We start from the raw sequence: 12,460 nt of genomic DNA on the forward strand, positions 1-12,460 counted from the left end.
CAAACCCCTCAGGCTGGTGCATGTAGATGTCTTCTTCAAGGTCTCCATAAAGAAAAACTGTCTTCACATCTAACTGCTCAAGAAATAGATCTTCAGTAGCAACCATAGCCAGTACCATCCTGATGGTTGTGATCTTCACCACAGGAGAAAAGATCTCAGAGTAGTCAATACCCTGCTTATGCTAAAAGCCTTTTACAACAAGTCTGGCCTTGTACCTCTTACTGCCATGCTCAGTTTTCACCCGGTACACCCACTTGTTGTGTAATACCTTCTTCCCTGATGGAAGTTCTTTCAACTCCCATGTCTGATTCCCTAACAAGGAATCCATCTCATCTTTCATGGCCAGCTCCCACTTGCTAGAATTTTCATCTTGCAAGGTTTCTTCGTAACTCTGCGGTCCTCCACCATCTATCAACAAAATGTAATTCAACGTAGGTGAGAAACGTTGTGGAGGATGTATAGTCCTATTTGACCTGCGAACTGCAATTGTAGGAGTGGACGGTTCTGAAGCTGCCTGCGGAATAATAGGAATGGGTGCACTGGACCCACTCTCCCCATCACTCACATCTCTACACTGCACTATGACCTCTGGTAGGTCATCCAATCTTACGAACTCAGACTCCTGAGGAGCTACTGCAGAAGCTGTACTAGACTTATCCTTGTACATAATTTTCTCATTGAAAATCACATTCTTGCTTCTTATGATTTTCCCACCCTGATCATCCCAGAAACGATAGCCAAATACCTCGTCTCCATAGCCAATGAAATAGCATTTCTTTGACTTAGCCTCAAGTTTACTACGAGCATCAGAATCAATAAGCACATAAGAAAGACAACCAAAAGTTTTAAGGTGAGAAAATTTGACCTCTTTCCCGCTCCAAACCTCCTCAGGCAATCCACAATCCAGTGGAATTGATGGCCCTCTGTTTATCAAGTAAACGGCAGTGCTGACTGCATCTGCCCAAAGAGTGGTAGTCCCGTGTGCAACCTCATGCTTCTAGCAAGCTCATTGATGGTTCTGTTTATACGCTCAGCAATTCCATTTTGCTGTAGTGTCCTGGGAATGGTCTTCTCCATTCTGATACCCAGAGCTGCACAATACTCCTTGAACCCACCATCGACATACTCACCACCATTGTCAGACCTCAAACACTTCAGTTTCAAGCCTGTCTCTATCTCAATCATGGCTTTCCAAATTTTGAAAACACTAAATACGTCAGATTTATGCTTCAAAAAATAAACTCATACCTTCCTACTATGGTCATCAATGAACGTAATATAGTAGCGAGAACCTCCAAGAGATGCAACTGGGGAAGGACCCCACACGTCTGTGCGCACAAGATCAAGTCTTCCTGTCTTAGGCGTCCTGCCACTCTTCAAGAAGCTGACCTTCTTTTGTTTCCCCATAACGCAGCTCTCACACATACTGAGATCAACTGTCTTCAGTTCTGGTAGCTTGTCTCTAGACAGAAGTTCTTTCATACCCTTCTGACTCATATGGCCAAGCCTGCAATGCCACAAATCTATTGTGCTCTCTGCAACGGTAGTAGCAATAATGTCAATCAAACCAGTAATCATATATAGTGTACTAGTTTTCTTACTCTAAGCTAGTACCAATGCCACTTTTGTGACCTTCCAAGTGCTATCTATCTGAGAACACCACTGAATGACCACTCATCGAGCTGCCCAACAGAAATGAGGTTCTTCTTCAACTCAGGAATGTGCCTGACCTTTTGCAAGGTCCATTTGTTCTTGCCAGGGAGTGCAATATCAATGTCTCCCATCCCCCACTACGTTCAAAGCCTCACCATCAGCCAAATACACCTTCCCAAAATCACGTGCAACATAGTTTCGCATTAGCTCCCAGTAGGAAGATATATGGAAGGAAGCTCCTGAATCCAGTATCCAGTCATCAACTGGACTATGAATTGCAAGCAGTAGTGCATCCTGTACTTCTTCAGTTACCACATTAGCACTATCATTCTCCGTCTTCTTAGGGTTTTTGCAGTTCTTCTTTATGTGGCCAGCTTTGCCACAATTCCAGCAAGTTGCCTGCTAACCAGGCCTCGACTTGCTCTTGCCCCTGTACTTTGATTTTGATCTTCCTCTGTTTGAGTTCCTATCATGTGATCTCTCTCGAGAATCAACATTTATGGCTGAACTCAAACCCGAGGTCTCGCCTGAATCTTTCCTACACACCTCCTCAGCCAAAATCAAATCACGAATATCATCATATTTCAATTTTGATTTACCAGCAGAATTACTAACAGTCATTCTCATGGCTTTCCAACTATTTGGCAGTGAAGCCAATAGTATCAGTGCATGTATCTCATCATCAAATTCAATTTCAACAAACGACAATTGATTTGTGATAGTATTAAAATCATTCAGATGTTGTGCAACAGAAGTACCATCTGCCATTTTCAAATCAAATAACTTTTTCACCAAATGTACCTTGTTATTCGCTAACGGCTTTTCATACATACCTGACAAAGCCGCCATGAGATCCGCAGTCGTCTTCTCCTTGATGACGTGTGCAACAGATCTTGACAGGGTTAATCGAATAACCCCCAAAACCTATCGATCCAACAGGTTCCAATTAGCATCATCCATCTTCTTCGGTTACTTCCCCAATAGTGGAAGATGAAGTTTCTTCCCATAGAGGTAGTCCTCTATCTGCATCCGCCAGTATCCAAAATCCGTGGCATCAAACTTCTCGATCCCTGATACCTTCAAATCATCTCTAGCCATCGTTTCTCCTCAGACCCGAACCTGGCTCTGATACCAATTGTTGTGAAAAACGATGACAATGAATTGAAAAATAATATCGAACAAGAAAAACAAACATGCAATCACACACAACACAAGATGTACGTGGTTCGGCAAATTACCTACGTCCACGGGAACTGCAGAGGATTTTATTATTGAGAAATATCAAACGACAAGATGGATCTCAACACTGTACGTCCATAGTATTCACTCGTACAGCCAAATGATGCAAAACATCATATATATAGTTACACGGCGAAAAACCCTAAAAAATGCATGTTCGCTTAAGCGGCGTATCGAGCGCGCATTGAGAGAACTTCTCTTCCGCATCCTACTCTAGCTCATTGTCGAGCTGACATCGAGCGTTCAACTCTGCCTGACTTCGCTCGAGCGGCCAATGCCTCCGCTCGAGCGGTGTGGACCAAACTCCACAGTACTCAACAAAAATGTGTGCGCCAAACTTGCACTTATACTCCCATTTCTGGCTTTCTTCGAAAGCACAAGAATTGAAAAGATTCATTTCGAAATACCTACAAAAGATTCTAAATCAACTCTTCGAGAGTTTATATATATTATATGTACCGCCATTGAATTGGAGTAAAAAAACTCAAGGGATGCTATCCAAGTCCATTGAGAATATACAAAGGACAACACATAGTTAAGGAGGGGAATGAGAACGGGAATTTAGAAAATTTAGAAAAGAAAATCTAGTGATGCATATACTCATAAAAAAAAATCTAGTGATGCAACAAACGGATGAGCGATATAGATAGAGGTTTTTAGCTCCTGTAGCATTCTCTTTCAGTCTTCAAAATTGCACACAAGGGGTGATCCTCCATACATCTACGCACAAATTGACTCTCAGTTCACCCATACATTTGGGCATCAGCCAATCAATACCGAGAAGATCGAATATCAGCGTTCTCAATGCCCTAGCCACCACATAATGAAGCAACAAATGGTCGACAGTTTGCCCACTCTTCTTGTACATAGAACACCAATCCATCACCATAAGGTGCCTCCTCCTTAAGTTGTCCAGAGTCAGAATCTTCCCTTGAGTTGTCACATGCAAAGAAAACCACTCTAGAGGAAGACATGTTCCACCACATACTTCTCCAAGAAAATCATTGTTCAGTCACAAGATGCAAAATTTGGTAGAAAGATCTAACCTCAAACTTTTTCCTACTTCAATGAACCCACCTCATCTGATCCTTTTAAGTCTTAAATATCAAAGAAACGATTCCACCTCCTAAGCATGGACTAGTTTAATAAAAGATACACTCCAATGTTGAATTCCATTATTTACTTGGTACCACTGACACCTCTGCACAGCTGGATATTCTGAACAAGTTTGGGTAGACTTGCTTTAGGGCTTGATCTCCACACCATACTTATTTGTTTTTTTGTTTTTTGATTAGTAGATCTCCACACCATACATCATACTAGAAATAAATTTTGGACCTGTACCCCAACTCATCTAATTGAACTAGAAAATCTTCCCTACCCTCGAATGTATATTTTTACACCCCTACTTCAAATGCCCATTAATGATCAGCGGAATATTCTTTTTCAGAAGCTGCAGTGTTTTGATGAAAAAGAGGTGATGGGGCCCTCTCGGTTGAAGACAAGGCAAGGAAAATGGCTGTTGTGAATGAGCTGGAAAAAAATACTCTTATAGAGGAGATTTCTTAGAAACAAAAATCACGGGCTCTTTGATTGAAGGAAGGAGACGAGAGCACAAGGTTTTTCCATAGAGTAGCTAATTCCCACCAAAGAAATAATGCCATTGAGGTTCTTCATTCAAAAGTAGAGTACTTACAGACAGCGCTGAAATTACAGATCACATTGTTCACTTTTATGATATGCTTCTCATAGAGCAATACCATGGGAGACCTAAGGTTGACGGGCTGGTTTTTTATTCAATTGATCATTCAAATGTGACTTGGTTGGAGAGATCGTTTGAAGAGGATGAGGTGCTTAGTGTGTTAAGAGGGATGGACAGAGACAAAGCACCGGGTTTAGATGGCTTCACAATGGCTTTCTTTCAAGCTTGTTGGGACATTATTAGGAAGGACACCATGAAGGTTTCTCTTGCATTTCACTCGTTAATGAAATTTAAGAAAAGTCTTAACACTTTATTCATTGCCCTTATTCCAAAAAGGGCAAGGTTAGTGGAGGTAAAAGACTTCCATCCCATAAGTCTGGTGAGTAGGGTATACAAGATCATTTCAAAAGTTCTAGCTAATCGGTTGAGTGAACTTATGGAGAAGTCACAAAATGCCTTTGTTAAGGGAAGATAAATCCTTGGCCCGGTCTTCATTGCTAATGAATGCTTGGATAGTAGAGTCAGAGTAGGCGTCCCAGGAATTCTATGTTAACTGTATATGGAGAAGGCTTTTGATCATATTAATTGGGGTTTGTTGGTGTATATACTTGGTAGGTATGGTTTTGGGGAGAGATGGTGTCAGTGGATGAAACATTGCATCACAACTATCAGATTCTCAATTTTGGTTAATGGCACTCCTAAATGTTTCTTTAATAGCTCTCAAGGCTTGAGACGGGGGGGACCCTTTCTCTCCTTTCATGTACGTTTTAGTAATAGATGTGTTGAGTAGAATGTTAAAGGTGGTGGCAGATAGGGGCTTTATCTCAGGTTTCTCGGTGGGCGCCGAGTGGTTCATCGAACGGTAGCTTAAATGTCTCTCATCTCCTCTTTGATGATGACATTCCAATTCTTTGTAAGCTGGATCCCAACCAAATTCGTTCCTTTAGGGCTCTTTTGCTTTGTTTTGAAGCTACCTCCGGCCTTAAGGTGAATTTATCAAAATATGAAATGGTTCTTGTTGGCTTGGTTAATAATTTAGGCGAATTGGCTGCTATCTTGGACTGCAAGGTGTCATCTTTGCCCATGAAGTATCTTAGTCTTCCCTTGGGGGCTCCTCATAAATCCAAGGCAATGTGGAGTGGGATTGTTGAAAAGATTGAATGTAGATTGGCTGGTTGTAAGAGGATTTATTTGTCCAAAGGTGGTAGAATCACCTTAATTAGGAGCACGTTATCCAACCTCCCAACATACTTTCTATCTTTATTTCCTTTACCTGTAGGGGTGGCAAATAGATTGGAGAAGATTTTTTCGTGATTTCTTGTGGGGAGGTTTAGAGGATGAGAAAAAATTCCATTTGATTTAGGGGATAAGATCTATACCCCTTTAATTTGTGGTAGTTTGGGGGTAAGAAAGTTGAAAACCTTCAATAATGCTCTATTAGGGAAATGGTTATGGCGGTATCATGCAGAAGGGGATGCGCTTTGGAGGAATGTTATTGATGTTAAATATGAGAATATTTGGGGAGGTTAATGATCAAATGAAGTAAAAAGGGCATATGGTGTGGGAATTTGGAAATTTAGCCGAAATCAATGGAAATATTTCTTCAGAAATTTCAGATTCAAGGTGGGAAGGGGAACACGAATCAGATTCTGGTACAATATTTGGTGTGGTGATATTACCTTGAATAATGTTTTCCCTTCTCTTTATAGGATTGCGTTGGATAAGGGTGCCTTAGTGGCTGACAACATGGACATTTTCTACTGGTTCTCCTCAATGGTCTGTGAGGTTTATTAGAGCTGTCCAAGATGGGAGGTGGGGGATATTACTGAATTTTAAAGCGCATTATACACGCTTAATGTAAAGGCTGGAGGGGAGAATAGGTTGCAATGGACTCATTCGGGGAATAAGAACTTCTCGGTCAGATCCTATTATAAGGTTATGTCGGCCCATTCTTCCATTGCTTTCCCTTGGAAGTGCATTTAGAGAAGTAATGTTCCTCTCAAGATTGTTTTCTTTGTCTGGCTGGCCTCCCATGGGAAAATATTGACTGCCAATAAGCTGAGAAAGCTTGGCCTTAGATTGGTGTTTCATGTGTTAAAGAAACAAAGAATCGGCGGATCGTCATCTTCTTCACTGTGAAGTAGTTAAGGCTTTATGGGATAAAATCTTCAATAGGCTTTGTATTGCATGGGTAATGCCTAAGAAGGTGGTAAATTAATGTCATGTTGGAGAGCAATTCTTGCAGTTGTTTGGAAGATGGTGCCTCTATGTTTAATGTGGTGTATTTGGAACGAGAGGAATGATTGCTGTTTTGATAATAGGGACTTTTTCTTTCATAAATTGTTACTTTGGGCTTCTGCTACTATATTGAATGGAACTGGTTTTAATTAATTTTATGCTGCTTTTGACAACACTTAGCTTGTAATTAAGTTCACCTCCTGAATACTTCCCGTGTAGTTAGGTCTTGCCTAATTATATGGATTAATAAATTCTTCTTACTTTATCGGAAAAAAATAAAGAAGACAAATTCTTGATTTGGTCCTCATTGCTAATGAATGCTTGGAAAGTAGATTCAGAGCCGGCACCATAGGTATTCTTTGCAAATTGGATATGGAGAAAGCCTTTGACCATATAAATTGGGATATTTTGGCGTATATTCTTGGTAGGTATGGTTTTGGGGAGAGATGGTGTAAATGTACAAAACATTGCATCACAATTGTTAGATTCTCTGTTCTGGTTAATGGTACTCTTGAAGGTTTTTTTAATAGCTCTCGGGGTTTGAGACAAAGGGGTCCTTTGTCTCCTTTTCTATTCATTCTAGTAATGGATGTGTTGAGTAGAATGTTAAAGACGGTAGCGGATAGGGGCTTTATCTCGGTTTTTTCAGTTGGAGGTTCATCGAATGGTGGCATAAATGTCTCACATCTCCTTTTTTCTGATGATACGTTGATTCTTTGTGAGCCGGACCCTGATCAGATTCACTCCTTGAGGGCTCTTTTGCTTTGTTTTAAAGCTGTTTCTGGACTTAAGGTGAATTTATCAAAAGATGAAATGGTCCATGTCGGCTTGGTTAATAATTTAAGGGAATTGGCTAATATTCTAGGTTGCAAGGTGAGATCTTTGCCTATGAAGTATCTTGGTCTTCCCTTGGGGCCTTGTCATAAATCCAAGGCAATGTAGGATGGGATTATCGAAAAGATTGAATGTAGATCGGCTAGTTGGAAAAGGATTCATTTGTCTAAAGGTGGTAGAATCACCCTAATTAAGAGCACTTCATCTAACCTTGCAACATACTTTCTATCTTTATTTCCTTTGCTTGCAGGGGTGGCTAATAGAAAGGAAAAGATTTTTCATACTTTCTTGTGGGGAGGTTTAGAAGATGAGAATAAAATTCCATTTTATCTAGTGGGATAAGATTTGTACCCCTTTATCTTGTGGAGGATTGGGGGTTAGAAAACTGAGAATTTTCAATAAGGCACGTTTAGGGAAACTATTATGGCGGTATCATCAAGAAGGGGATGCTCTTTGGAGGAATGTTAGTGATGTCAAATATGCGAGTAGGTGGGGAGGTTGGTGATCTAATGAAGTAAGAGGGGCGTATGGTGTGGGTGTTTGGAAATTTATCCGGAATGGTTGAGAAGATTTTTTCAGAAATTTTAGTTTTGGGGTGGGAAGGGAAACACGAATCAGATTTTGGCATGATATATGGTGTAATGATATTGCTTTGAAGAATGTTTTCCCTTCTTTATATAGGATTGCATTGGATAAGGATGCCTCTGTGGCTGATTACATGGACATATCTACTTGTTTTCTTTGGTGGTCTATGACATTTATTAGAGTTATTCAAGATTGGGAAGTGGGGGGCATTACTGCATTTTATTGTGTTATATGCACTGAATTTAAAGGCTGGAGGGGAGGATAGATTGCTTGGATTCACTAGGGAAATAAGAATTTTTCGATCAAATCCTTTTATAAGGTAATGCTGTCCCATTCTACTATTGATTTCTCTTGGAAGAGCATTTGGAAAAGCAAAGTGTGATAACCCATATGATAAGTAAATGGTAGGTGGCGTATGGGATCCCACATTACTTGGGAATGAAAAGTTCTTACTCTTTATAAAGTTCCAATGGGCTCCAATTGTTTTTTTGATAGGTTAACGGTAGTATTAATACGAATAGGCAAAGCCCAAGTATACAAGATGTAATACAAGAGATAAGACCTATCTAATTCGCTAGAGAAGAGAAAAGAAAATCATGTACATTTTGGCCATTAAAGTCTTAAGCAATGGCCCAAAGAAATAAAGTGGTGAAAAAAAGAGGGCGAAGCTCCTCTAGTGTCCACTCCCTATCTTCGAAGGTTCTTTCATTGTGCTCTCGCCAAATACACCACATAATGCATATAGGAACCATCTTCCACATAGCTTTAATCTGTGGGAGTCCCCCTGGCATCCCCCAACATGCCAAAACATCAACTACCATAGCAGGCATCACCCAATTTAACCTGATTCTGCTGAATACTTCACACCACAAGGCTCTAACTATCTCACAATGTAACAAGAGATGGTTCACTGACTCGCCGGCTTTCTTACACATACAACACCAGTCCACAATAATATCCAACGCTTTTGCAAATTATTGATAGTCAGAATCTTACCTAGGGCTACCGTCCAAATGAAAAATAGTGCTTTGGGAGGCGCCTTATTCCTCCACAATTTTTTCCAAGAGAAGTGAGAGTTTGGTATGGCTATACATGTCTTGTAGAATGAGCTAACCAAGAAATTACCTTTACCCGCAGGTGTCCACCACAACTTATCTTCACGCAGGCCATTCAGCTTCATAGAGTAAAGTAGGCTAAAGAAAGCCTCAAAACTGTCAACTTCCCAATTTTGGACTACTCTACTAAAGGTAATGTTCCAATGGATTTGGTCTCCTAAACGACCAAAAGGTCCGCCACTGAAACTTCTGGTTCACATGCCATTAGGAACACAGCTGGAAAAGAATCCTTCAATGCCTCCTCCCGACACCAGATGTCCTTCCAGAAATTTATACAAGTCCCTTCCCTCACCAGGAGTCTAGTATGATTAGCAAACACTCCCCACCCTCGTCTAATATGTTTCCAAATCCCCACCCCATGAGGCTCATTCCCCTCTCTAGTACACCAACCCCCAAATGATCTGCCATGCTTGCAGTCAAATACTAATTTCCAAAGTGCTTTTGGTTCCATATTGTATCTCCAAAGCCATTTCCCAAGAAGTGTCTGATTAAACGTTCTTAAATCTTTATCTCCATCCCACCTGATGGGAGTGGTCTGCACACCTTTTCCCACCTGACTAAGTAGAACTTAAATTCCTCCCCCTTCCCACTCCATAAGAAATCCAGGTAAAGTTTTTCAATGCGTCCTGCCACACAAGCTGGAATAGAAAATAGAGACAAGTTGGTAGATTAGAGAGAGTACTTTTGATAAGGATTGTCTCCAATTGTATCATTGACTAGTCCTTTTAGAGTATAGGTCACGAGGTTTGGGTATTCCATTGGGACATTACAAATTGTATCAGAGTCTATCCCAACCAGAAATGTAGGACTTGAGTCGTGCCAACTACAACGGACAGGCCCAAAGAAGACGTCGGGAATTTAAAGAGGGAAAATTGTGATACACCATATGATAAGGATAAGGGTAGGTGGTGAATGTAATCCCACATTACTTGGGAATGAGAAATTATTACTCTTTATAAGGTTCTAATGGGGCTCCAATTGTATCATTGACTAGTCATTTTAGAATATAGGTCATGTAGTTTGGGTCTTCCATTGGGGCGTTACACAAAGTACCTCCCAAGGTTGCTTTCTTTGGTTGGCTGACCTCCCAGGGAAAATTTTGACTATCGAAAAGTTGTGAAAGCATGGCATCGTTATAATGGATTGGTGTTTTATGTGTAAAACAAACGGAGTATTGGTGCACCACATTTTTCTTCATTGTGATGTGGCTATAGCTTTATGGGATATCTTTACTAGGCTTGGTATCACATGGGTAATGCCTAGGAGGGTGTAGATTTATTTTCATGTTGGAGAGGAATTCGGGACAATCGTCAAATCACGACTGTTTGGAAGATGGTGCCATTATGTCTAATGGGGTGTACTTGGAATGATAGGAATTGTCGTTACTTTGATAATAGGGAACATTCGATAGGAGGGTCTAGAGATTTTTTCTTTCATACTTTGTTATCTTGGGCTTCAGCTATTGTATTGAATGGGACTAGTTTAATGACTTCAGCACTTGGCTTGCAATTTGGTTTTTCTCTTGTATACTTCATGTGTACTTGGGCTTTGCCTAATTATGTGGACTAATAAATTCTTATAAAAAAAAAAAAAAAGATATTCAGAGATACAAGTAACTGCTAGTGAACCAAAAGGCCAAAATAGAATATCACGTCACAAAGCTCGAAGTACTGATGCTTCAACTACATAAAGAAGACCATTGTTGCTTCATAGAACAATAACCTATGTTTTTCATTTATAGAGGAAAAAAAGGTTAGAGAGGATCCCCATAAAATTCCAAGATCCTCAGCTCATTAAAAGCCTCCCATTCAATGGAGACAGAAAAGTGTATTGAGAAACAAACATTTATAGGCTGACTATTTTGTCAACATAAAAGCAGAATTGAAAGACAAATAAAAAATCTAAAAAGAGTAATGCTAGAAACTGCACCACTGTCCCCTAATTATTCCATTCTGCTGACGTAGCAAATTTAATAACCCTCCCATCGGCAAGTGGAATAATGGTGGGATAGTACAGAAGTTTTTAACAGTTTCCATATTCTTAATATCAATTCATAAGTAATATAAATAGACTCAACACAATGCAGGAAGCAGAAACAATACCCCATGAATTTGATGAACCTTTCAAACTCAGTAGTGTAGACATCAATAGCTTGTTCCAAGAAAGCAACTTGTTGCCCCCTTCTGCTCAATATAAATGCACCAAAGATGTATTGAGCTAACAAAAGAAACTTTTTTCTGATCAACCAACAAAAGAAACTAAAAGAAAGCATCACCTCCTAAATATATTTTTCGTAGATACTATCAACAATACTTAACAAGTAAGATACAAAGGTTGGAAAATACTCACGAATTTCCAGCATCAAAACGCCCCCATAATACCAAAAGAAAGAGTCGAATAGAAATCACCATTGTTGTAAGGCTGTATAATGGTGGTCCATACCGTTGTCGTTGCTCATCCATAGGCCTAGTAATTAAACTTTTTCAGTATCCTATAGTCATTCAGCACAATCATTTAAAGAATTTCACAGTCATGGCTATCTCCAAATGAATGTGAAAAGCTATGATAATTATTCAAAGGAAAAAATAAGATGCTATTTCAAGACAAAAAGCATATACCCTTCATCGTCATTTATTTGCCGAATAAAATCAAGCAAAACCTGCGCCAAAAAATGTAATTAAAAAAAAGTTAACTATAACGATTGATACATGAGCAATAAAGTCCTAATGGTATACATATTTTTTCAATCTCAATTTAAATAATTTGTCTCAAACATATGACTATTTGCCCAAAACTAATACCAGTTGAAAAGGTGCTGAAACGGTATATAGAGTCTCATGAGACAACCATGGGAGTATAAGTATATGACTATTTTTGCTAGTGAAACAGGTAGAACACAAGTCCAAACAAGTATTATGATTGCTGGGAAGTCCAACCAAACAAGTGATTCAATCAGCTGGTGGGAGGGAGCCAACAAAGTACTACCTGTGGAACTCCAACCAAGTATTTCACAAGGGTTTTGTAGACACCTGAGGCAGAACCAAGTTGAGCTAATTGTCTCCTCCTGGGTGGGTAATCAATAATCATATCATAA

The 12,460-nt window shown here is 39.8% G+C and overlaps 1 protein-coding gene across 1 annotated transcript in view; it reads right to left on the reverse strand.

The window, feature by feature from the left end:
* Positions 1–12,460, reverse strand: part of LOC122275867 — a 44,325-nt gene that overhangs the window by 12,595 nt on the left and 19,270 nt on the right. Inside the window, exons 5-8 of the mRNA XM_043085172.1 lie at positions 12,352–12,430; positions 11,985–12,025; positions 11,716–11,832; positions 11,469–11,549 (exon numbers count right to left, since the gene is read on the reverse strand). Of these exons, the coding sequence (XP_042941106.1) occupies positions 11,469–11,549; positions 11,716–11,832; positions 11,985–12,025; positions 12,352–12,430 (318 nt within the window). The remainder of the gene's footprint in view (positions 1–11,468; positions 11,550–11,715; positions 11,833–11,984; positions 12,026–12,351; positions 12,431–12,460) is intronic.

This window comes from Carya illinoinensis, chromosome 9 (genome assembly GCF_018687715.1).
Source record: "Carya illinoinensis cultivar Pawnee chromosome 9, C.illinoinensisPawnee_v1, whole genome shotgun sequence".
NCBI classification, from domain to species: domain Eukaryota; kingdom Viridiplantae; phylum Streptophyta; class Magnoliopsida; order Fagales; family Juglandaceae; genus Carya; species Carya illinoinensis.